The sequence below is a fragment of the Pygoscelis adeliae genome, unplaced genomic scaffold (assembly GCF_000699105.1).
Source record: "Pygoscelis adeliae isolate BGI_AS28 unplaced genomic scaffold, ASM69910v1 Scaffold14, whole genome shotgun sequence".
NCBI lineage: Eukaryota > Metazoa > Chordata > Aves > Sphenisciformes > Spheniscidae > Pygoscelis > Pygoscelis adeliae.
The window spans coordinates 6643918-6671471 of NW_008825109.1; the positions used below are offsets into that span (position 1 = coordinate 6643918).

Here is a 27554-nt window from a genome sequence, read left to right on the forward strand (position 1 = left end):
TATGGAATGTAGTCTCTTTTAATTAACTCCTAAAAGCAAGGGGAGCTGGCTTCTGCAGTTCTATTTAACATTTTTTTCCACAAAATTAAAAGGCAGGGCACAAGTTAGATTTTTAATTTTTATTTTTTCTTTCCCCCCCTAACAACCAAAAGCACTTCATTATGTAACTCTGCTCTGTGATTTTCATGGCTTTGCCCTTTTGCTATCATTTCAGTAAGACCATGCACTCAGCTGCAGCTTCTGAACCCAGAAAGATTTGCCCGGCTCATTAAAGAAGTTATGAATAGCGTGTGGCCTGGCAGAGACGTGGTGGTACAGTGGTATCCAGGTTTGGAAGACAAAAATCACCCATCAGTTTCCTGGCTTAAGATGGTCTGGAAGAACCTATACATACATTTTTCTGATGACTTGAGTGTGTTTGATGACATGCCGCTTATCCCCAAGACACTGCTGGAGGAAAACCAAACATCAGTGGAACTGGTTAGATTTAGGAATCCATCACCTATCATTCTGGAAGACGAATCTGAGACTCAGCTCCCGGAATACTTGGCTGATATTATTCAGAAGGTTGGTGGAGTTGTACTTAAGAAGCTGGATATTTCTATCCAACATCCACTCATAAAAAAATACGTGCATCCACCATTACCAAGTGCTGTTTTACAAATAATGGAAAAAATGTCCTTACAGAAACTATGCAGTCAGGTTGCATCATTCCCGTCAACACATAAAGATGCTCTTAGGGCATTCTTAGCTAGTTTAACTGATGCAAATGAAAAAGAGAGAAGAATTATTCAGGAATTGCTAATATTTAAAAAAATTGAAAAATCATCTGATGAAAGTGTCCCTGTTTTTACTGGGCTAAAAGGCAGTAAGGTCTTACACCACACTGCCAAAATTCCTCCTGGTCTAAGATTTTCTATTCCAATAATTGACAGCAGTGATGAAGCTACTATTCGCTTAGCTAACCTGCTGAAAATAGAACAGCTAAAGAGCACAGATTGCTTGAAGTTTATTATACAAGACATTAGAAGTGACTTTTATTCATACAATGAAACAACACAGATAATGCAATGGGTTCTTGAAAATCTGACTTTTCTGAAAAATGAGAATACAGATGTGGTAGATTGGCTGACATCACTAAAGTTTATTATGATTTCCCAGGAAAAGATAATGTCAGCAAATGAACTCTTTGATCCTGAGGTAGAACTTCTGCAAAATTTGTTTTATGCTGAGGAGGAAATTTGCTTCCCCCCTGTTATTTTTACCTCTTCAGATATTCTTCATTCTATGAGACAAATAGGCTTAAAAAATGAGGCCAATCTTGAGGAAAGTGATATTATGAGAGTGGCAAATAAAGTTGAAAGTTTGCATGTTAACTCTAACACCAATCATGATTTACTGTTAAAAAAAGCTAGAACACTCTTGATGATTTTGAACAAAAACCATACACTGCTTCACTCATCTGAAACAAAAGCTGCGCTGAAAAAAATAAAATGGATTCCTGCATGTAAGGAAAGACCTCCAAATTATCCAGGATCCTTAGTTTGGAAAGGAGATCATTGTAATCTGTGTTCTCCACCAGAAATGTGTGATATATCTCATGCAATTTTAGTTGGTTCTTCAGTTCCTCTTGTGGAAAATGTGCTGTTGGATGTAGAAAAAGCACTTGGCATCCCCACCAAGCCCAGCATAAAAGCAGTCTTAAAGCATTTCAAGGTGGTGGTCGATTGGCACAGTTCTAAAACCTTCAGTGATGAGGACTATTATCAATTTCAGCATATCTTGCTTGAGATCTATGGATTTATGCATGATCATCTAGAAGAAGGCAAAGAAGCTTTTAAAGCCCTGAAATTTCCCTGGGTTTGGACAGGTAAAACATTTTGTTCCCTCACACAAGCAGTAATAAAGTCAGTACCTGATCTTGATCTTCAGCCTTATCTACATTATGTGCCAAAAACTATGGCGAAGTTTCACCAGTTGTTTAAATGTTGTGGTTCAATTGAGCAGTTAACACCAGACCATGTTTCTATGGTCATTCAGAAAATATATCTAAAAAGTGAGCAGTCTCTCTCAGAACAAGAGAGTAAACAAAACCTTCACATTATGTTGAGCATCATAAGATGGCTGTACAGCAATCAGATTCCCGCAAGTCTGCATACACCCATGCCACTATACAGTGGCAAACTTCCTTATAAACTTGCAATGAGGCCAATTCATGAGTGCTGTTATTGTGATATCAAAGTTGATGACTTAAATGATTTGCTTGAAGATTCTGTTGAACCAATAATTTTGGTGCATGAAGACATACCAATGAAAACTGCTGAGTGGTTAAATGTCCCATGCCTTAGCACAAGATTGATTAATCCGGAAAATATGGGATTTGAGCAATCTGGGCAAAGAGAGCCTCTGACTGTAAGAATTAAAAACATTTTGGAAGAATACCCTTCCATTTCAGATATCTTTAAAGAGCTTCTTCAAAATGCTGATGATGCTAATGCAACGGAATGTAATTTCCTGATTGACATGAGAAGAAATATGGATATAAGAGAGAATCTTCTGGATCCAGGAATGGCAGCGTGTCATGGTCCAGCTTTGTGGTCATTCAATAATTCTGAATTTTCTGACTCTGATTTCCTAAATATAACTCGCTTAGGAGAGTCTTTAAAAAGGAGTGAAGTTGACAAAGTAGGGAAATTTGGACTGGGATTCAATTCTGTTTATCATATCACTGATGTTCCTATTATTTTGAGCCGCGAGTTCATGATTATGTTTGATCCAAATGTTAACCATATCAGTAAGCATATTAGAGATAAATCTAACCCTGGGATCAAAATCAACTGGAGTAAACAACAGAAGAGGCTGCGAAAATTTCCCAATCAGTTTAAGCCATTTATAGGAGTTTTTGGTTGCCAGCTACCACTGACTGTAGAATCTCCTTACAGTTACAAAGGAACGCTTTTCAGGCTGTCCTTTAGAAAAAAAAAGCAGGAAGCTAAAGTGAGTGAAGTCAGCAGTGCATGTTACAATACAGCAGACATTTACTCTCTTGTGGATGAATTTAGCATTTGTGGTCATAGACTGATAATATTTGCTCAGAGTGTAAATTCAATGGTTTTGAAATACTTGAAAATTGAGGCAGATGATCCTGGGGTGGCACAAGATGTTGTCACTATCAAAAAAAATCTGTGTTCTTCCAAAGCCTTGACTGCACCAAATGTAAGTGTTTTAAAGGAAGCAGCTAAACTCATGAAGGTCTGCAGCAGCAGTAATAAAAAACTTCCCACTGAAACACCAAAGTCCTCGTGTATCTTACAGATAGTAGTAGAAGAATTTCACCATGTATTTAGGCGGATTGCTGATTTACAGTCTCCACTTTTCAGAGGTACGGAAGATGATCCAGCTTCTTTCTTTGAAATGGCTAAATCAGGACAGATAAAAAGATCAGCTGATGAATTGCCACAGAAAACAGTAGATTCAACAACATGGCTTCTGTGTTCTTGCATGGACACTGGAGATGCTCTAAAATTTTCATTACATGAAAGTGGACGAAGACTAGGTCTTGTTCCCTGTGGTGGAGTAGGAGTGTTGCTGTCTGAAACCCAGGATCAAAAGTGGATTGTGAAACCTAATTGCAACAATGTAGGTGAAGTATTCTGCTATTTACCTCTACGAATAAAAACAGGCTTACCTCTTCATATAAATGGCTGCTTTGCAGTTACTTCAAATCGGAAAGAGATCTGGAAAACGGACACGAAAGGGAGATGGAATACAGTATTCATGAGGCACGTTATTGTAAAAGCCTACATAGAAGCACTTTGTGTTCTACGTGACATGGCAATCAATGGTGAGCTAGTTGACTACAGTTACTGTGCGGTGTGGCCAGATCCTGATTCAGTTCATGATGATTTTTCTGTTATTTGTCAAGGGTTTTATGAAGACATAGCTCATATGAAAAGCAAAGAAGGGATCAAAGTGTTTTCTGATGGTTTGTCTTGGGTTTCCATGAAGAATGTAAGGTTTTTAGATGACTCTATACTGAAACGACCAGATGTTGGACCGTCAGCCTTTAAGATCTTTCTGAAGTACCTTAAGAAAACTGGTTCCAAAAATCTGTGTGCTGTAGATCTCCCCTCCTGGGTAAAGACAGGATTTGAAGAAGCAGGTTGCAAATACATATTATTGGAGAACACTTTCTCTGAGAAACAGTTCTTTTCTGAGGTATTTTTCCCTAACGTTCAGGAGATTGATGCAGAGCTGCGTGATCCTTTGATGCGTTATGTTCTCAATGAAAAAGTTGAGGAGTTCTCAGGAATTCTTCGTGTTACTCCATGTATTCCCTGTTCATTGGATGGACATCCATTAGTTACACCATCAAGACTGATCCATCCTGAAGGAAGAGTTGCAAAGTTATATGATGCCGAAGATGGAAGATTTCCTTATGGCACCACTCAGGATTACCTTAACCCAGTTATTTTGGTTAAACTTGTTCAGTTGGGAATGGCTAAAGACGATATTTTATGGGAAGATCTGATAGAACGTGCAGAGTCAGTAGTCGAAATTAACAAGATTGATCATGCTGCAGCTTGTCTCAGAAGCAGTATTATACTGAGTCTTATTGATGAAAAACTAAAATCTAGGGACCCTAGAGCAAAAGAATTTGCTGCAAAATGTCAAACCATCCCTTTCCTTCCTTTCCTTAGCAAACCAGCAGGCTTCTCACTGCACTGGAAAGGCAGTGATTTTCAGCCTGAAGCAATGTTTTCAGCAACTGATCTTTTCACTCCTGATCATCAAGATATAGTTTGCCTAATACAACCAATTCTTAATGAAAATTCCCACTCCTTTAAAGGTTGTGGTGCCTTGTCATTAGCTGTCAAAGAATTTTTGGGTTTACTGAAGAAACCAGCTGTTAATTTGGTCATAAATCAGTTAGAAGAAGTTGCAAAGTCATTTGATGGAATCACGTTATATCAAGAAAATATCACTAATGCTTGTTACAAATATCTACATGAAGCAATGTTACAGAATGAATCAACAAAAGCTATAATAATTGAAGAACTGAAAAACTGTAGTTTTATTCTGGTTGAGAACATGTATGTTGATCCAACAAAAGTGTCTTTTCATTTGAATTTTGAAGCAGCACCCTATCTCTATCAGTTGCCTAATAAATATAAAAATAGTTTCCGTGAGCTATTTGAAAGTGTGGGTGTAAGACAGGCTTTTACAGTTGAAGATTTTGCTGTAGTTCTGGAATTAATAAATCAGGAAAGAGGGACCAAACAACTAACAGAAGACAACTTCCAGCTTTGCAGGCGGATAATTAGTGAAGGAATATGGGGCCTCATTAGAGAGAAGAAGCAGGAATTTTGTGAGAAAAAGTACGGTGAGATTTTGTTACCTGATACTCGTCTTGCGCTTCTGCCTGCAAAATCTTTGTGTTACAATGACTGTCCATGGATTAAAGTTAAAGACACAACTGTTAAATATTGTCATGGTGATATTCCAAGAGAAGTTGCAGTAAAGCTTGGAGCAATACCAAAACGCCATAAAGCTTTGGAAAGATATGCATCCAATATCTGTTTTACTACCCTTGGAACAGAATTTGGCCAGAAAGAAAAATTGACAAGTAGAATTAAAAGCATTCTTAATGCCTACCCTTCAGAAAAAGAAATGCTGAAAGAGCTCCTTCAGAATGCAGATGATGCAAAAGCTACAGAGATCTGTTTTGTGTTTGATCCTAGACAGCATCCAGCCGATAGAATATTTGATGAGAAATGGGCACCACTTCAAGGACCAGCACTGTGTGTTTACAACAATCAGCCTTTTACAGAAGATGATATTCGAGGAATCCAGAACCTTGGAAAAGGTACAAAAGTAGGAAATCCCTGTAAAACTGGACAATATGGTATAGGTTTCAATTCTGTTTATCACATTACTGATTGCCCTTCTTTCATATCTGGCAATGATATACTTTGTATTTTTGATCCTCATGCTAGATATGCACCAGGTTCAACATCAACAAGTCCTGGCCGCATGTTTAGAGATTTAGATGCAGATTTCAGAACACAGTTCTCAGATGTACTGGATCTCTACTTAGGAAATCACTTTAAACTGGATAATTGCACAATGTTTAGGTTTCCTCTTCGAAATGGAGAAATGGCGAAAGTATCAGAAATTTCCTCAGTTCCGTGCTCAGATAGAATGGTCCAAAATCTTTTAGATAAGCTGCGTACAGATGGAGCAGAACTCTTAATGTTTTTGAACCATATGGAAAAAATCTCTATTTGTGAGATAGAAAAAACAACAGGAGCACTGGATGTGTTGTATTCTGTACAAGGCAAAATCACTGATGGAGACAGACTGAAACGAAAGCAATTCCATGCATCTGTAATTGACAGTGTAACTAAAAAAAAGCAGCTAAGTGAAATACCTGTGCAACAGATTACTTACACAATGGATACTGAAGACTCAGAAGGAAATCTTACAACTTGGTTAATTTGTAACAGGTCAGGCTTCTCTGCTATGGAAAAGGTATCCAAAAGTGTGGTTTCAGCCCACAAGAATGAGGACATCACTCTTTTTCCACGTGGCGGGGTAGCAGCTTGCATTACTCATAATTACAAAAAACCCCACAGAGCATTCTGTTTCTTACCATTATCTTTAGAAACTGGGTTACCTTTTCATGTGAATGGACACTTTGCTCTGGATTCTGCAAGAAGAAATCTATGGCGTGATGATAATGGTGTTGGAGTAAGAAGTGACTGGAATAGTAGCCTGATGACAGCGCTGATAGCACCAGCCTATGTTGAACTGCTGATTCAGCTGAAGAAACGGTATTTTCCTGGCACTGATCCTACAGTATCAGTGCTGCAAAACACACCCATTCATGTTGTGAAAGACACCTTAAAAAAATTTTTATCCTTTTTTCCGGTTAATAGACTTGATATTCAGCCAGATTGGTATTGTTTAGTGAAAGCAGTTTACAGTTGCATTTATGAAGATTTGAAGCGTCTTTTACCTGTTATGCGAGCTCCAAATATCGATGGTTCTGATTTGCATTCTGCTGTTATCATCACGTGGGTTAACATGTCTACTGTGAACAAAGGCAGGCCATTCTTTGACAATTTACTACAAGATGAATTGCAACATCTTAAGAATACAGAATACAATATCACAACACGGAAGACAGTGGCTGAAAATGTTTACAGACTCAAGCATTTACTCTTAGAAATTGGATTTAATTTGGTATATAACTGTGATGAAACTGCAAATCTTTACCACTGTTTGGTAGATGCAGATATTCCTGTCACCTACGTGACACCTGCTGATGTCCGATTATTTTTGATGACGTTTTCTTTTCCAGACTCTAATTGCCACATTGGAAAGTTACCTTGTCGTCTTCAGCAGACAAATTTGAAACTCTTCCATAGTCTCAAACTTCTGGTTGACTATTGTTTTAAAGATGCAGAAGAAAATGAAATCCAAATTGAGGGCTTGCCACTCCTTATTACTCTTGACAATGTTTTGCAAATTTTTGATTCAAAGCGACCGAAGTTCTTAACAACATACCATGAACTGATTCCATCTCGCAAAGATCTCTTTATGAACACATTGTATTTGAGATACAACAATATTTTACTTAGCAGTGAAGTAGCGAAAGTCTTTGATATCACAAGTTTTGCTGAATTGTTATCATCTGTGTTGCCTAGAGAATATAAAACTAGAAATTGTATGAAATGGAAGGAAAACTTTGCAAGCGAATCTTGGCTTAAAAATGCCTGGCATTTTATTAGTGAGTCTATAAATATTAAGGAAGAGCAAGAAGATACGCAAGCAAAATTCAGTGATGTTGTTGAAACTTTGAAGGACTGGACTTTGCTCCCAGGTGTAAGGTTTACTGTCTCAGCTAATCATCTTGTTGTGCCAGAGTGTGATGTTTTGCTGCCCCTCAGCATTATGCATATAGCTGTTTTTCCAAATACTCAGAGTGATAAAGTCTTTCATGCTTTAATGAAAACAGGCTGTATTCAGCTGGCATTGAACAAAATTTGCTCCAAAGACAGTGCTTTAGTGCCTTTGTTGTCAGGATGTACAGCAAATATAGATAATCCTTCAAGCATTCTGAAAGCCATACAATATATGGTACAGACATCAACTTTTAGGACTGAAAAGTTAGCAGAAAGTGACTTTGAGGCTCTCTTAATGTACTTTAATTGCAATTTATGTAATTTGACATCTCAAGATGACATTAAAATTTTAAAGTCTCTTCCATGTTATAAATCGATTAGTGGCCGATACATCAGCATTTCAAAATATGGGACTTGTTATGTCCTCACGAAAAGCATCCCGTCAGTAGAAGTAGACAGGTGGACACAGTCGACTTCATCAGCTTTTCTTGAAGAGAAGGTTCATTTGAAAGATTTGTATACTGTGCTTGGCTGTGTCTCTGTGGATGATCTCGAAGTGTACTTGAAACATCTTTTGCCGAAAATTGATAGTCTGTCTTATGATGCAAAATTAGACCACTTGATCTACTTAAAGAATAGGCTAACTAGCATTGAAGAAACTTCAGAAATGAAAGAACAGCTGTTTGAAAAGCTTGAAAGCATTTTGATCATTCATGATGCAAGCAATAGATTAAAACCTGCAAAGTATTTTTATGACAGGACTGTCAGAGTCTTTGAAGTTATGCTTCCTGAAAAATTCTTTATACCTCAAGATTTTTTTAAGAAACTAGAGCAACTTACAAAACCAAAAAACCAAGCTGCATTCCTTCCATCATGGGTAACTTTTCTACGACATATTGGATTGAAATTCATCATTTCACAGCAACAGTTATTACAGTTTGCTAAGGAGATCAGCATGCGAGCGAATACAGAAAACTGGTCTAAAGAAACACTACAGAACACTGTCGATGTCCTCCTTCATCACATATTTCAAGAAAGAACTGACCTTCTGTCAGGAAATTTTCTGAAAGAATTGTCATTAATTCCTTTTCTGTGCCCTGAACGAGCTCCAGCAGAGTTTGTTAGATTTCATCCTCAGTATCAAGAAGTTAATGGGACGCTTCCTCTTATACGATTCAATGGGGCACAGGTGAATCCTAAATTCAAACAGACTGATGTGTTGCAGTTGCTGTGGACTTCATGTCCCATTCTTCCTGAGAAAGCAACACCTTTAAGCATCAAAGAGCAAGAGGGAAGTAGTCTTGGTGCGCAAGAACAACTTGAGCAAGTTTTAACGATGCTGAACGTTAATTTGGACCCTCCCCTGGACAAAGTTATCAATAACTGCAGGAACATATGCAATATAACAACTTTGGATGAGGACATGGTGAAAACTAGGGCCAAGGTCCTAAGAAGCATTTATGAATTTCTTAGTACAGAGAAAAGGGAATTCCGCTTTCAGCTTCGAGGAGTTTCTTTTGTAATGGTGGAAGAAGGTTGGAAGCTCCTTAAGCCTGAAGAGGTGGTAATAAATCTTGAGTATGAATCTGATTTTAAACCTTATCTTTACAAACTTCCTTTAGAACTTGGTACTTTCCATCAGTTATTTAAACATTTGGGTACTGAAGATGTTATTTCAACAAAGCAGTATGTTGAAGTTCTAGGTCGCATATTCAAGAACTCAGAAGGAAAGCAATTGGATCCTAATGAAATGCGCACAGTTAAAAGAGTAGTTTCTGGCCTGTTCAAAAGTCTTCAGAATGATTCTGTCAAAGTTAGGAATGATCTTGAGAACATGAGGGATTTTGCCCTTTACCTTCCCAGTCAAGATGGTAGGTTGGTAAAGTCTAGTATCTTAGTTTTTGATGATGCACCGCACTACAAAAGCAGAATCCAAGGTAACATTGGTGTGCAAATGCTTGTTGATCTTAGCCAGTGTTACTTAGGCAAAGACCATGGTTTTCATACTAAATTGATAATGTTATTCCCTCAGAAACTGAGGCCTCGTTTACTTAGCAGTATTCTTGAAGAACAGTTGGATGAAGAGTCTCCCAAAATTTGTCAGTTTGGAGCATTATGTTCTTTGCAGGGAAGGTTACAGTTACTGTTGTCTTCAGAACAATTCATCACAGGACTCATTAGGATTATGAAGCATGAAAATGACAATGCTTTTTTAGCTAATGAAGAAAAAGCAGTAAGACTTTGCAAAGCTTTGCGAGAAGGTTTGAAAGTTTCCTGTTTTGAGAAGTTGCAAACAACATTAAGAGTTAAAGGTTTTGCTCCTATTCCCCACAGCAAAAGTGAAACATTTGCTTTCCTGAAGAGGTATGGAAATGCAGTAATACTGCTTTACATACAGCATTCTGACAGCAAAGACATAAATTTCCTGTTAGCATTAGCAATGACCTTAAAATCTGCAACTGACAACCTGATTTCTGATACCTCGTATTTAATTGCCATGCTGGGTTGTAATGATATTTATCGGATCAGTGAGAAGCTTGATAGTTTAGGAGTGAAGTATGACTCTTCTGAGCCATCAAAACTTGAACTACCAACACCTGGCACTCCTATACCAGCTGAAATTCACTATACACTTCTTATGGATCCAATGAATGTATTTTATCCTGGTGAATATGTTGGTTATCTTGTTGATGCCGAAGGTGGTGATATATATGGATCATATCAACCAACTTATACTTATGCAATCATTGTACAAGAAGTAGAAAGAGAAGATGATGAAAGTCCCAGCTTTCTAGGGAAGATTTACCAGATTGATATTGGATATAGTGAATATAAAATAGTGAGCTCTCTTGACTTGTACAAATTTTCAAGACCGGAGGAAAGTTCTCAAAGCAGGGATAGCACACCTTCTACCCCAACCAGTCCTACAGAATTTCCAGCACATGGACCGAGGACAATTCCACCTCTTTTCACTGGTAGAGAGAGCCACAAAACAATGTCCTCAAAACATCACTCTCCAAAAAAGATAAAGTCAAACTTGTTGCCAGAAATATTAAGAGAAGTGACATCTGTGATTGAACAGGCTTGGAAGCTTCCAGAATCTGAAAGAAAAAAGATTATTAGGAGGCTGTATCTTAAGTGGCATCCAGACAAAAATGCAGAGAATCTTGATATAGCTAATGAAGTTTTCAAACATTTACAGAATGAGATTAACAGGCTAGAAAAACAGGCCTTTATGGATCAAAATATGGACAGAGCCTCAAGAAGACCATTTTCATCCTCTGCTTCTCGATTTCAGTCAGATAAATTTTCATTTCAGAGATTTTACACTTCATGGAATCAAGAAGCAACAAGCCACAAATCTGAAAGGCAACAGTATAAAGAAAAGTGTCCATCTTCCACGGGGCCATCTTACTCGCAACGCTTTTTTGTCCCACCTACATTCAGGTCTGTTGGCAATCCTGTAGAGGCACGTCGATGGCTTAGGCAGGCCCGAGCTAACTTCTCAGCTGCAAGAAATGACCTTCATAAAAATGCCAATGAATGGGTATGCTTTAAGTGCTACCTTTCTACTAAACTAGCCTTGATTGCAGCTGACTATGCTGTGAAGGGCAAATCGGACAAAGACGTAAAACCAGCAGCCCTTGCACAAAAAATAGAGGAATATAGTCAGCAACTTGAAGGGCTTACAAATGATGTTCAGACGTTGGAAGCTTATGGAGTAGATAGCTTAAAAACTAGGTATCCTGACTTACTTCCTTTTCCACAGATTCCCAATGATAGGTTTACTTCAGAAGTTGCTATGAGAGTGATGGAATGTACTGCTTGTATCATAATAAAACTTGAAAACTTTATACAACAAAAAGTATAAGAGATTCGAAGAGGTGAGGGAACTGTTTTGTCAAGAGCTTAGGTATTTTCATGTGATGGGATACAAATGCGATTGTGCAGATTACTGAACATCCAAGAGGTTACACATTACCAAGCAGTTCAGAAGCGTAGTGCACAAAGGTGGATGGTACTGAAGTACTTAGAATTGACATTTATTTAAACAGGATTTTTTTTAAACTGAGCCTGCTGTATAAGCAAACTGTAAAACATGAATATTTTTTAAAATTTGCAAGGAAACTGAGCTGCAAAAACTAGCTGTATGTACAATATTGTGATTAATTGGCATATTATTGAACTGCACTTTATATAACCAAAGCTTAGCTTTCTGTTAGATGAAGCCTGTAATTCTAACTCCTTATTAGATTTTATTTCATTTAATATAATGTTTCCGAAACGGTAATGTCAGTTTTCAGTGTACTAATCTTAAGACTGGACATACTATGAAATGGGAGGTGGGATGGAAATTAAAATAACTTTGGAGGTATTGCTCCAAAGCATTTCTGTATTCTTTTGTGTTCTATGGACATTTGTGTCACTTATAGTAATACTCTCATCAGCTGGATCTGATTATAAATTTGCTGCAGCATCACATTGTGATCATTTAAAGGATAGTTTAGTACCTGTGAACTGGTAGTTATTTTAATGCTGAATAATGATACTTGATTTAACATGAAACTTCATGTCATGCATTGATTGCATTTACTTTATTATGAGATAATTAAGTATTTAATTTACTTTTTTTCTAGAGCCTGTCATCTTTTGTTTAATGAAAAATGCATGTGGATGGTATAAAATTGGTGAACATTATTATATGGTGTTTTATGATTTTTTTTTTGAACACCAAAACTCAGTTTTCAGATGTCTAAATGCTTGAGTTTCTTTTTTTTCCTGTGTGCGTGCCTTTGTGTGTGTACATATATATATATTTTTCCACAAACATTGATAATAGTACAATTCAGTAACCCATTTTTGGTGTACACTGAGCACTGTTTTTTGTTACATGTTTAAAGGTGCTGCAATGTAATGGTCTTTTTATTTTGTTGTTCACTACAGCCCTAAAGAAGTCTGATTTTTAGTTCACACTCTTTTTATAGTTTTTAATACTTTTGGTAAGGTCATGCAATATGTTCAATTAGAGGAAATTTTTAAAAAAAAAAAAAAACAATAAAAATATGGAAGGATAATGCTAAATGGAAGGATTTTTCTTTGCTGGATCAGCCACATTTAACATAAATGTTAAACTTTTTCCAGTGGCATGCTATTACAATTGTTTACTTGACAGCACAGTGAAACTGTAACTTAACTTACAGAATACAAAGGAAAATAAACAACAGTGAGCTTGAAGGGCTGATACAGCTGCGATAGTGTTGTAATCCAAAAATAAAAAATCATGATGAAGGCTTCTTCAATTTTGTGAAAATAGTAAAGGGCTTGTTCTCTTCTGAAAAATCTTGCAAGTTGTAGTGCGAAGAAATGTGATGTTTGGAAAACGATACTGCTTCTGATTGTGAAGCCCTATTATTATTTCTGCTATTAAATATTAAGTGCCATAATTTTAATAAAGAAAAATGCAAACATATATTTCAGTCTGATGTGTTTTGGTTTTATAAAGTAGACTAAATTTACCTATTATTTCAAGCTTTCTTTTATATAGGTAAATACACACTCTTTTCAATTCATTCTAAATAATTGTACAAGTATTTTAACATGATTAAAAAGGAAAAATGCTTTTTTCTTGCAATGACAAATGTTTGCAGTTTTCTCAAAGAAATTGTACATTTTGCTGATTTTTTTGCAATAAATAGCATGTAAGTAAAACACAAATCCTGGTGTGCCATGAAATAAATCAGTTTAGTTAATTCCCTATGTTTTTAAAACAGAGTCCTTTGTGGCTCTTACTTACTTTGTGCATTGTCAGATGAATAGTATTCAGGGTAAGCAAAATACTAAGAAAAGGAAACAGTTCTCATTGTGTTTTTCAGTTTAAATGGAGCTAAAACATATGGTAGCATGAAAATGAGTAACAGGAGCAACATGAACACTTTCCCGTTTTTAGGTGAGATCTTGAGGAAGGAAATCTTTTAAGCACATAACTGTGTTTTGTAAGCAACTTATGTTGCCTTCCCAATATTATTATGAACTTTTAAAATGGCTGCGCAGAACTACTAAGCTATTTTGTTATATTTTAATTTTGTATATATTGTTGAGTGCTGACACCGTGAGAAAGAAAATGGTCCCAGATCTTAGGAAGCTAATGGTCTGAAGTAATTTTAAATATTGAACCAAGGTGAGCAAGAAAACCTGAATGACACAGAAAAATTAACTTATTCTATTATTCCTGGGTTGATACTATCAATCAGTTGCAATAAAATTTACATATGGATGCAGAGAGACAGGCAAGAGTGGTGTCTCAATTTGAAGTCTCTTATTTTCTTTATTTGCTTAACTCACTGTAACAGGTGGCCTAAATAAAGAGGCCTTATGAGACCAGGAAACCATATTGTGATAGAAACTGATTTCATAAGTGCCATTTAATCCATGTTTTTAAACAAATAAATAAAATGCTTAATTCATGCTGCTTTTTGGCTCACCTGGGAGCCTTGGGAAATGCAGAATAACATATTTGCTCCTAAGCTGGGCGTGGAAGCTCAGAACAGTTAGTATGTGACGATTCCTTAGTAAGAGTCAGTAGAAGTAAATGTTAGCATGTAGGTTCCACAAAAACACGTTTTACGAGTAATTCTACACATTACACAAGCTCACATGAGAGAAAAGGTCTCTTCAGCCAGGTATATGCCCTAGTTATCTTCACAGGTACCAGTAATGTGTCTAGGAAAAGCAGCTTCAGTAGTCCTGTCTCCCAGTATTATAGTTGTGAGGTTTAGCAAAGATCAGTGGTACAGGGCACTGATTTAACTCTGCATTTAGTAGCCTAAATCGAAGGAGCTGCTGTTGTAACAAGCCTTGGCAGGTTTGTTACTATTTATCTTCTTGTGGAAGCTTTGAAAGTTTTCCCCTCAAACAATGGCTTTAGCACCTATTCTAAAAAGCACTGGTTGCTTGCCTCAGCAATTAGTGACAAGAAAAAGACCTTTTTTTTTTTTTTTTTAAGGAAATAGATTTTTGTGTCGCCAACTACCAAAAGAAAAAGCAATGGTTTGTTGTATAAAGAAATGCAGTTTTGCAATATTTGTTCTCATTATCAAAATAAAGTTACTATGGTGATCTGAAAACTAGAATTTAAGAACTATTAATATAAGGATTGCATTCACGTGGTACTTGGATTGCTTTAAACGAGGCTTTAATAAAACCTATTGTAATTGCTCCAATTAAAGGAGGGTAGTACCAACTTTGACATTTCCTATTGCTGGATCTGAACACTCTGAGGGTGGCTGGATTGGTATTGTGGAACACAGGCAGAAGTAATAGTTCAAAAATAATTAAACTTGACAGTCAAAGTAGATGTTTTCATTTGAAGAAGACATTTTTGTCACAGAGGTGTTTGTTTGTCAATGAGTTTTTCATCAAAACTTTTTTAACCTTTCTTTGGTTTGCTTTCTGGATGATTAATTCAGTAGCACTTTCATCTACTACAGAGGAAGACAATTCTAGATGTCCAGTGAAACCTAATTGTAAAGCATTTTCTAAATTCTGGAAAGTAAATTTTTAGTTGGGGCCAAGATTTTAATTCATATTTTTACATAATGTACATTTCACATTCTTAAGAGTCTTGGGAAGATAACTTTATTTTAAAAATGAAAACATTCATTTAAGCTGTGTTTCATTTGAACACCAAAGGAGAAGCAGACTTTTAAAAATGTATAAAGTTTATTCAAGAACTCAGTTTTCAGTTCATTCTTGCAATTTCCTTTTGCGTAAGGCTATATAAAGATAGACAAATGTCAATACTAAAGGACTGTGAAATTGAAACAAAGAGGGTTGTGTTTGGACAATCATCAATAAAGTTTTACTACCATTTTGCTATTTTTACTTTTCCACTATGTAACAATCCCAACCAGTTACAACAATGGCTGTAAATAATTCTTTTTAAGGGAAAAAAAAAATGCAAACAATACAGTTCACTATGCTGGGTAGTGGTGGTGGTTTTTTTTCTCCATTTGGATAACGTTTTTGAAAATAAACTGGAGAAGTGCATACTCTCACTTTCCTGTGCCATAATTTTCTGTTATTCTGTAACTATTTACTGAAGTTTCATTCAAGTAGAAACAATAATTTTGAAGTATTAAAGAGAGATGGAAAGACATCCACAGGGAGATATCAGAAATGATAATTTAGTGATGTATGAACTATACTGAGATTAACAATTGATCAGTTGATTACGCTGTGTTAATTTTAGCATAAACTTTATTTCTCCACGAACCACAAGTAAAAGAAAAAATCCCAAAAGTGTTCCTTCAGTGACAAGACGTTGCCATCCATGCTTTAAAAGACCTGCACAACTTACATAATGCAACTATGTTTTCAACGTCAATTTTGTAGCATAATGCAAAGAAGAATGAAGTTTAAACAATAAAGAGGGGCAAGTTGGTGATTTGGATGATGGCAGAGCTGGGGATGCAGCAGACCTGTTTAGTTTTCTGTACTACTCAGAATTCACCTGTGAACTGAGGCAAGTCCAAAAGGATTATCTGCACAAGAAAGGCAGTAGTCATTGCAATGTCTAACTGAGGTGCCATGATGCTTAGCAGTGTTACTCGCCGGGGAACTGCACCCTGATTTTGCTAGCTGTGTACCACAGCTTTGTAAAAATGTTAACTAAAACAGAGCAACTTCAATGCAAGAAGCTGCAACAGAAGTGGCTTCCAAATACCCAGTGGAAACGGTATGTTTCCATTGCCAGCAGAGTAGGCAGATTGTAACTGATGTACTATTTACAGTATCTGTCTACATTTAGGGATCGGATTAGGTGAATGAGTAGTTTGGTACCACATGGAAGTGGGCATATGTTCCTTGATGTCGGAAACATAAGCATGATGACAATTCAAATGCCTTTGAAACTAGATAGTGGCTGAATTCTCTAAGGGCTGGAAGTCCCAGTTTTGCTGTTGTACTACATCTATAAAAGACTGTAGACATTACAGCCTTCCAGGTTACTTGTAGCAGCAGTTTTTAGGTATCTGGCACATGCAATGGAATTTGCTGTCCTTTATTTTAATACTCATACTTTCTATCCAATGAGTAAGCTAAGTCTGCTCATAATTTGGTTTTCAAACCTGCACATGGAGCTGGAACCACCTAAACTGCCTTTAAAGGAATGCTGAAGACAGGTTTCTGTTAAAGCCTGTCTCATCTGAGGGCTTAGTTGTAGAGAGAGATGTAGTTGAGAGACACAGAGAGATACAGTTGAGAGATATAGTTGTAGAGTAGAGATATATATTCTCTTTAGGGCCAACAGCCCTGGACTCACTCCTGAAGGTAGATGTCTAAGCCCAGGAAAAGGGAATTTCAGAAATGGAAGTTGTGTGGCTTCCTACTTCTCCCTTAGGCAATATGTTAGCAATTGGAGCGCTCTCCAAATAACATGGGAGACCTTGATTCACTTGCCTCCTTTGCCTGAAGCTCAGCTTAAGCACGTCTCCTACTTTTCCTATAGAAGCTCTTCTAGTTTGCATTAATTGCTGAGGGCTCCACCCTGCTAATGAAGGGCAATTTCAGTATTGTACATTAGACTCGTTGGCTAAATTACAAAGGCGGCCCTTGAAGCAGAGGCTAACCAGGGCTTTACCACAATAATAGTGGATGCTGTTAACTGGGGGCTCTTTCTCAGCTCAGTCTTTTGTGTGATCTGGGATCATAACTGAGTGTGGGGTTTCTTTGCTTGCCCACCACAGCTGAAGTAGCAAGTTTAAAAAACGGCATAGTCTTACCCATTCTTTTGTTCTGATTCTCCTGCTTTAAGGGTGATGATTCTTTTCACTAAAGGATGGACATTCTGTGGTTTAATAATGATTATGGATTAAAATCTTTCTGTAAATAGACACCAAGGCACTATGTGATAGCTGATTCTACCTGGGTAATAATATCATCAAATATATACAAAACAGCATCAAAGGAGTTAAAAACCCATAAGGTTTAAAAACAGACTATTAAATACAAATCCTGCTACCCAGAGGTGTGCAAACGATTTATTTGTGTTCAGTGCAACACTGTACAGGGGAATGGGTCTGCAGTGGTGTTTCTCTACAAGGTCAATAAATGGTTTGTCAACTCTGGTGAGCATTTACTTTGTATCCAAAGTCCTAATGTAAAAAGTAATAAGAGTAGTTTTACTCTCTGCCTTTGTGATGGAGTCCCACTCTGACAGGACCAGAAGTATCAGTCAACAGCTGCAGATGGAAATGAAATAGTCCTCTCAATTGAATTCTGTGGGCTGCAAAAAAGGATTTTTTTCCCACCGCCCAAACAGGTCCTTGTGTCAGACAATCTGGAACCACATTAAGGATTTTTTTCTTTTTACTAGTCCAGCTGGCAGAGCAAATTGCTTTGTTGAATTAGCATGTCCTAAAATATAAAAAGGTTTAAATGAGTACAATGGTACAGGCAGTACAACAAACTATTGCTATTAGAAAATATACTAACATATTTCTCTGTTGTATAGTGAACAGATTTGAGACACAGGGAGGTGTAAATGACTCTTGGAGCTTTTTGTATTAGTTATTTTTATATGAATCAGTACTAAGCAAATCAGCATATATGTTGCCAAATTAAAATAGAAAGCTATTAGCTAATTAACAACTTTTACACAGAACTGATACAAATACCACATTTTTTGTATCTTGTGTTATTGCAAGAACAAAATTGCATAGACCATTTGCTGGCACTTTCTGAATTCCCCAAATAATGCTTTGTCTTAGCAAATAGTTCAAGTAGTTCCCTCAATTTAATTTCACCCACTAATGCAATTAAGTGTTTACATGTTGTGAGAGAAAAAAAACCATGGAGCTCAAAAATATTAACAATGACATAATCATCTGACTGAATAATAGTTCAGCAAGGAAACATATTCCTTTTATTTTTTTTATGCTTTCTGTAAGGCTGTTTTCAAAGTGTTATCGACAGAACATAAAATTTTATCCAAGTCATTCTTCTGAAGTTGAAATGTCATTTGTGCTCTTCTTCCCCTTTCACTCTGTAGCCCAGAATTGTAGCTACAGATTTGTTTCCTAAACTGAAGTACTTTGTTTTTAAAATTCTGAAAATTCTGCTTTCGGTAATGCTTTTTAGCAATAATATAAAACTCAGACTAGCAAGGGAGTGTGTGGCCTTTTCTGGTGCCTCACTGGCAGACACGGCTGTATTCTTGGCAAGTGGAGCCCACGCCGGCCACTGACAAGTAGAGCTTTCCATCCGGACACACGCAGATTTCGTAAAGCCCCTGAGAAATACTGGATCCACCCCTTGTACCCTCAGGCAATTTGGGCAGTCGCACAGTTTCAGCATCGAGCAAAAGCTGCATGGGAGAAAGCAGGACAAATGGGCTCGTTAGAGATAATAATGCAATAGCGTGCCATAAACCAACTTGACTTTGTCTCAGCAGTGGTTTAATAATAGCTTTCTAACCAGACTTGTTATATACAAAGCTGCTCTGAGGCCTAGGCTCTTGGCAGACACTGGAACACGGGAGAGGGATAAGCTGGTGCCCATCCTTTTCCTTAGCAGAGACCTCATGAAGTTCAAGAAGGCCAAGTGCAAGGTCCTGCATGTGGGTCGGGGCAATCCCAAACATGGATACAGGCTGGGCGATGAGTGGAATTGAGAGCAGCCCTGCGGAAAAGGACTTGGGGGTTCTGATGGATGAAAAGCTGGACATGAGCCAGCAACGTGTGCTCGCAGCCCAGAAGGCCAATCGTATCCTGGGCTGCATCAAAAGAAGCGTGGCCAGCAGGTCGAGGGAGGTGATTCTGCCCCTCTACTCTGCTCTGGTGAGACCCCACCTAGAGTACTGCCTTCAGATCTGGGGCCCCCAGTGTAAGACATGGACCTGCTTGAGTGAGTCCAGAGGAGGGCCATGAAGATGATCATGGAGCTGGAGCGCCTCCCCTATGAGGACAGGCTGAGAGAGTCGGGGTTGTTCAGCCTGGAGGAGAGAAGGCTCCAGGGAGACCTTATAGCAGCCTTCCAGTACCTAAAGGGGGCCTACAAGAAAGCTGGAGAGGGACTTTTTGCAAGGGCATGCAGTGATAGGACAAGGGTTAATGACTTTAAACTGAAAGAGGGTAGATTTAGATTAGATATTAGGAAGAAATTCTTTACTGTGAGGGTGGTGAGGCACTGGAACAGGTTGCCCAGAGAAGCTGTGATGCCCCCTCCCTGGAAGTGTTCAAGGCCAGGTTGGATGGGGCTTTGAGCAACCTGGGCTGGTGAAAGGTTGCCCCATGGCAGTGGGGTTGGAACTAGATGATCTTTAAGGTCCCTTCCAACAGAAACCATTCTATGATTCTATGATTCGAGACTGGGCCCCTGCCTATGCTGAACCTGGGCACTGCTGCTGCCGCCGCTGGACCCACGTCTGTCCTGGCCTGAGTGCTGAAGCCTCGCAGCCGTGCCAGCTGGTTAAGGATGGACATACAGGTTGGTCTGGAGTTCCTCTGTGGAAGAACTGGCACTGTACAGCCTTGCAGCTGTGATAAATAGGCTGCTGCATGTCACATGCTGTTGCTGACGGGGCAGGTCTTAATGATGTCTGCAGAGCTTCACTCCTTAATTTATCAATTCTGGGGCAGAGTGTCTACCTCTGGGCCAAGGACCCCACTGGGGTTCCTGGGGATCACTGTGCTAGTGGGAGCTGAGCGCTATCAGAGTTTTATTAGAAAACATTTCTCTAAGCTAATACAACATTATGTCAATTGGTAGTATTATTTAATCTGACCCATAAATAAAAGTCGTTTTATTGGCACCATTAATTTTAATATCCTGTCTACTAAAATCTGAGGAATTAAATTAACAAAACTTGAAAAAAGTCTTGAAGTTATTAGTTATATTCAGACAGTAAGATTAACCATAGTTATGGAAACAGAAGGGCTTGTACTCACCACACCATCGCTGCTGTGTAGTTTGATATCCATCTGGGAAAGAGCTTCAATATTCCCAGCTTGCGCGTTGATATTAATTCCTCGTGGTGCATCCATGCTCAAAGACCGAGTCGGTGATTCCAGCCTGAAAGCAGGAGCAGGAAATCTGACAATGGCACATTCTCATATGTTCCTTTATTTTTGAAAAATAAGTAAACTTTGAACAAGCACTTGAAGGATCTTGCCTGAAGTCATATAAAAGATGCCGCTTCTTTTTTCTTCAGGCAGACTTGAAAAAGGAGGTAGCTATTTAAAAACACCAAAGTATCCCAAATGAAAAATATAGATGAATTCATAATATAAATGCAAGGTCTTATTTCAGAGATAACTTCAGATTATTTCAGTATAATGGTAATTTATTCTTTAAAATTGAAACCCATTTTTACATTCTTTAGTTTGAATTTATTTTCATTTTTGATATAATAAGATATTGAAATTAATACAATAAGTGCAGTCTGGAAGTTTTTTAATCAACAAACGTTTTGACATTGCTATCAGTTGGACCAAGATTTCACACAGTGCGTGTGTGTGTTTAACTAGATGGCATCTGAAACTTAACAATAACTTTGAAATAAAAATTATGTGATATAACAGAAAGTTGCAAACCCTACAGTGCCACAAGATGGCAGGAAGGTACCGTATTAGCTGAATAATCACCTCAGCGGGTCAGCTGTGCAGGATTAATGATTTTTATTTTCCAGAGAGATAAGGCTTTGCTTCTTCAGAACTTTGGTATCATTTCCACGATAAGTAGCGGGGATAGAAGTACTAATTAAAAATCAGGAGAAGGAAAGAAAAGCCCAAGCTCAGCAACAAACTAGTGATTACATTGCTTCTTTTGACCATTACCTAGAACTGCTTTGTCTGGAGGCACTGGGAACACTGCAGGATCAGAGTTGATACCTACCGAGTTTTGTACCTGGATATTGGCTAACCCTTCTTGATGACACCAGCCTGAATTTTACACTATCAGCCAACATTAAACAGGAAAATATTAAGGCTAGAGAAAATGAATCAACCGGTGGTCCCAGTTTACTTTACACCCACGTTACCTTCTCTATTCTGTACGTTCCCTGGACACATATAAAATCATGTGGGCTTCATCCACTATGCAGAACTCAGACACGCGTCCCCGTTCCCAGTTCTGCGTGTGCTCACCCACCGTGTCTTCTGGAAACGTAGAGGGTGTGTGGGTGTGTGTGCATGCATATGCGCACGGACTCCCAGCAGATGCTGTGTTGGCTCCATGCGTGCTCAACAGCCACCGATCTGGATGAGTGGAGGACTGTGCCCCAGGAGGTCCTTTGCTAGATGGGTGTCAGATAGTGAGTCTAGACGCTGACTGCCAATCACATGCTAAAGGAATGAAACAATTCAACACACAGTCTTGATGTAGCTGTCTGATGGGTTTCATTTACTCAGACTGCTTGAGTTCTTCCTTTTTTTGCAGTTACTTCATTAAAAGTAGAATTTAAAAGCAGTCAGTTTGTGCTTGTGAGAAACTTCAGTTGTATCTTAGAGTTCTGAAGAAGCTAAATCCAGCTGATATCTTAAAACCTAAACCCATGATATATGAGCACAGTCAAGCACAGTCACTGAAACTTCATTTTTTATCCCCAAATCTGAAAATAACTCAGGCAATACGGGCTTATCGCTGCTGGCCAGAGGTGACAGGAGATTCTGTCTTCTTTGATCTTCAAAGGCGCCTTCCAACCCAAACCATGCTATGACTCTATGTTTCTATGATCTGCCTCCCCCCGATATCTCCTGGGTTAGTCACCTTCAATTAGTTTAAACTCCAGATTGGTAATTTAAATTCCTAACAATGGATAACTGCATCATGGTTCCACATTAGGACCATATCCATAAAATAGTTTGATGCCTTATCCCGTGACTCTGAGATGGCACAAACTTCTGTCATGATCATGCTGAGTAAAAGGGCACGAGTATGAGTCTGTTCTGCATCAGCCATCTAACATAGTATTAGTAATCTTTATTAAGCAGTGTTTGTGATTTAACAACTTTTCTATGACTTTTCAGTTTAGATCCTTAGATTTACAATTTTATGAAATTGGAAATCAGTTTTTCGCTGTGATTTACATGAGATATCTGCTTCATGGGACTATTTTCCAATGCATATTTGTATGCATTATATAATGAAAAATTAATCAAAGTTTGTATTTTTAATATTTAATGTTTAATATATTTTCTTAAGTCAGTGTCAAGGTAGTTGAATACAACCGTTGCCTTTGTTTTAACAAAAAGCTATAAACATTGAAATAGCCCATGTTTTTCTGTAAAGTATTTCATCTATGTAAGTATACGTAGGCATAATTTTTTATTTAAGCTCTATTGAATATTACAAGAAGGCAGACTGGGACAGATTTTTGAAGAGCATATCAGACCTGGAGTTTGAAAAGCAATCAAACACTGGAGAAATATTTCTTACTTTCTACCAAAATTAATGCTGGCAAGAAGCCTACAGACTTTGGAAGCATTTACAGATTTATGATATGACCTACATATAATTTAAATTACATGGCAGAATTACATTTGCTATTATTAACCACAGTCCTAAATTTCTGCTGTTTATACAGGTCCTATTTCTATAACTGAGGGTAGATTTACCTAATTAAGTCATTGGAGCTTCCTGGCAATAGAAAATGCAGTGAAGCTTAAGCAGTGATTTTAAAGCCTTCTGGAACTATTATGTGTGAGATTTTAGCAAAGGCAACATTCAGTAACACTAATGATATATTTCTTCATACAGCATTCAAAGGTTCAGTGCCTCAAGTCCAGATGTAATAAAAGGGAAACAGGTACCTACTGTAGAAATGACATGACTGAGTTGAACCTTGACTTCGAATGTCCCTTCTCAGTCCCCACTTGGTCCTGAAGACACGTGACTTCCTCAGCCCCTTCGACATTGACCTTAAAGTCATCTAAAGTTCTTCAGTGGTCCTGGCCCTGAGGCACTCCCAGTTTGTCACTGGTGGCAGGTTTGAACTTCTCTATGTTTAAGGGTCTGGGGACCACAGAACTGCCCTAGCAGAAGAGCTGACTGATGGAGATACTTGAATGAACTCAGGGCGTCTCAGAAAGATATGAGCACTGCAATTATTAACACTGGTGGTGTTTTAAATAGACATTGATAAAGCAAAATGTGCTTTTTTTTTATTTATATCAGTGAACAGATGATGGGAGGAAGTTGCTCTGCACTGTGAATGATTTGGTCAGTCACGCAGAAGATACATGACTGTGCAGATAATGGCTGATAAGACAGTTTCAAAATCTATTCCCTGGGCAATAAAAGGAGGAAGAGAGTAAGCTGGGCTGAGCAAATGTTGATGTTCATCCCTCAAAAGCCTTGGCAAAACAAGAATTCAATTTGCTTGCAAATGCTGGAGGGTGCATGGACAGGGGACAGAAGTTGATTGTCTTAGAGTTTTTGGTCCCTTTTTAGTGTTTTTTTGAATTCAGGCAGTAGAATGATGAGGGAATATATTGTTACTGGTCACTTTATCTTTTTTAAAAATTACAAGCATATAAATTACATTTAACAGAATGGAGTGAGGATCTTTATCGTCTAGAGAAATTAATCTATGTAATGTGCTGTCCTAAATGAGACATCTGTCACAGCCGGTATCTCATTTGGGAAGATGGATTCTGTACTTATGAGTAGCTTCTAGGTACTGTGGTAGCTATGCCAGGGGTCTATTAGGAAGTGGTGTGATGCAAGAGGAATTGATCAGGACGGCACAACATTTGATGCCAAGGACCTGACACCCCCATTATATGTGTTCTGAGAAGTACTCTGGACTAGCTGTTGTCTGACCCTGAAGACTGGATGCCCAGAAAGGTTGGAGCATGTTAGGCATTCTCCAGAAGAGCACAGCTTTCAGGTTAATTTAACCCAAATGTAATCCTGTTCATGTGCCCCAAACAGATCCACAATGAGAACCAAGGGTTGGGGAGCCCAGGCAGTTGGGAGGCTTCCCTCAAAAGCACGTTCCTAATTTTAAATTAAAACACTCATGTAGACATATCCACGGAATGTGAAGCAATGGAAACCACACCTAGGCCCACTTGTGGAGTAGGTATTTTGCCTTGCTCTTCTTCACCCTGATCCCTGCAGCCACCTGGAGGTTTGTTGGCAAAGTGCAGGGAAACTGCACTGTCTTGGCTAATGAAGGGCAGGGAAGGGGTGGGGGGTAAGTGCTAATATTTCATAGCTCTGTTATCTGCTGGATATTGGCTCTCCAGCAGTCTGTTGCAACTAAAGCAACTGATTACAAGGAAGATAATATTTTTATCACAGTCTTCTTCCTTGTTGGTAAGATAGTTCCAGAAGTCAACTATACTGTCTTGGCAGGCTGCTAAGAAAATTTGGTGCTGAGTTGTGCAGAATAATTTAGGAAGGACTGTGTGAAAGTCTTCTGAGGGAATCTGGACAGCATCCAGGCTCTGCATCTGAAACCATCCCAACAGCCTACAGGCTTGGAGCTTCCCACCCTTTCCTATGAGCATGTTGCTAACTCGTGGAGATACCAGATCACAAGAAATTGCTCAGTTGGCTGTGTTTAGGGAGGATGTGAGAGGAGTGACAACCTGCTGCAGTTGTGGTAAAGAAGCAGCTGAGTTGAACCCTGACTTTGAATGTCCCTTCTCAGCCAGTGCATGCTGCAGGAATATCGATCTCTTCCTTCATCCTGTTCTGGCAGGAGATGGAAGCATACCTTGCTGATCTTACAAGTACCACAATGCATTAGAAAGCTGGTTTTAGTACTGCAGAAAGAGTACCACAGTCTTCTGGAGCCCAAGTTTCCTACCGCAGTGTGGGATTACTTGGCTCTTAGAGCAGGACAGAGGAACCAGCTTGCTCTTGTGAATTTGGGGAATAATTTATTCCTTCCTACTGGCCACTTTTTGTCCTTTCCTTCTTATGAGTCAGCATCTCTCCTGAATTCAATGGGGACAGAATTCCTGGGTATGACTTCAGATAAAAGTTCCCCAAATGTATGCATTCCTCCCAGCACCTACCTGAGGAAGACCAGGCTTACTGTAAGTGGACTGGACAGGTAGATGGACACTGCCTCTTCCCGCCCCCCTCCCTCCTCCCCCTTGCTTTTTGCTTAAAATAGCCTGATCAATTTTACCATACAGAGAACATTTTATGAAAGGTAAACCTGGCACTAAAGTGTTAAATGTATGGTAAAGAATTTAGCAGTGTATAGTGTATTAAGTATTTGAGTTAAATATGTTCTTGTATCAGTAAAAGAGAAACACCTATGTATTTTAGCCCTGACTCAGCTTTAATTAAAAAAAGGGCCTTTGTACACAGGAGAAAATAAAATGTCAAATATACTGGACTTGATTTATTTTACTTTACATCAGATGATTATTTCACAGCAGTATGTTTGTTTAGATCATTAATAAGATATTGGTCTGGTGTTCACCTATATGGTGGGTTTTTTTTTGTGAAGCCCTTTTAAACACTGAAAGAACACAAGGTGGGTCCAGGCAGAACCTAAATGCTAGCTAGTTCATAATGCCTTTTAAAGCTTTTCACAAAGCTTTCTGGTATTGATTTTTATGAGAGTTCATAAAATATACTAAACCATCACTTCTACTTTTCTAATATGCTCCATCTTCCTCTCATAGTGCTTTAGTATAATTAAAATAAAAAGATCCATGCAAAAGGGCCAAATAAATATCTATATTAAGGTTTGATTTAAGAAGAAAGTCATATGAGGGGGCAGAAGACAGTGAAAAGATCTCACACCCCTTTCTTTCTGCCATTTAGTCTTCATAGAATCATAGAATCATAGAATCATTAAGGTTGGAAGAGACCTCCAAGATCATCGAGTCCAACCGTCAACCCAACACCACCATGCCCACTAAACCATGTCCCTAAGCGCCTCATCTACCCGTCTTCTAAATACCTCCAGGGATGGTGACTCAACCACTTCCCTGGGCAGCCTGTTCCAATGTTTAACTACTCTTTCAGTAAAGAAATTTTTCCTCACATCCAATCTAAACCTCCCCTGGCGCAACTTGAGTCCATTTCCTCTCGTCCTTTCGCCAGTTACTTGGGAGAAGAGACCGACACCCACCTCGCTACAACCTCCTTTCAGGTAGTTGTAGAGAGCAATGAGGTCTCCCCTCAGCCTCCTTTTCTCCAGGCTAAACAACCCCAGTTCCCTCAGCCGCTCCTCATAAGACTTGTTCTCCAGCCCCTTCACCAGCCTCGTTGCCCTTCTCTGGACACGCTCCAACATCTCAACATCCTTCTTGTAGTGAGGGGCCCAAAACTGAACACAGTATTCGAGGTGCGGCCTCACCAGTGCCGAGTACAGGGGCACTATCACTTCCCTGCTCCTGCTGGCCACACTATTTCTGATACAGGCCAGGATGCCATTGGCCTTCCACCTTCATAGGACTGAAGATGCTGCTTCACACTTGTTCCTAGGCGTTGATATGGGAGCATGCATGGGAAATACAGTATTAGAGAAAACATTGAAGAATATGAAGAAAAAGGAGGAGATACAGAAAATGTAACTCAGAAGAACTGGAATAATGGTACTTTCTCCACTGGTGTGTATTTGCATATTGTTCTTGTTTCCCTTGAACTTTCATGAAGATGCTAAAATCAAACCTGATAAGG

General features: G+C 38.5%; 2 protein-coding genes across 6 annotated transcripts in view; one reads left to right on the forward strand and one right to left on the reverse strand.

Annotated features, from left to right (window-relative positions):
• The window catches only part of SACS (sacsin molecular chaperone), a 38654-nt gene extending 23849 nt beyond the window's left edge, over nt 1–14805 (forward strand). Inside the window, exon 8 of the mRNA XM_009327764.1 lies at nt 215–14805. Coding sequence (XP_009326039.1) covers nt 215–11778 — 11564 coding nt within the window. The 3' untranslated portion in view covers nt 11779–14805. The remainder of the gene's footprint in view (nt 1–214) is intronic.
• A 3124-nt stretch (nt 14806–17929) lies between these two features.
• SGCG (sarcoglycan, gamma (35kDa dystrophin-associated glycoprotein)) overlaps nt 17930–27554 on the reverse strand; it is a 161296-nt gene continuing 151671 nt past the window's right edge. For all 5 annotated transcript variants that reach the window (XM_009327768.1, XM_009327767.1, XM_009327769.1 and 2 more), the window contains 2 exons: nt 20852–20975; nt 17930–19269 (listed from right to left, as the gene is read on the reverse strand). In XM_009327768.1, the coding sequence (XP_009326043.1) occupies nt 19096–19269; nt 20852–20975 (298 nt within the window). In that variant the 3' untranslated portion in view covers nt 17930–19095. The remainder of the gene's footprint in view (nt 19270–20851; nt 20976–27554) is intronic.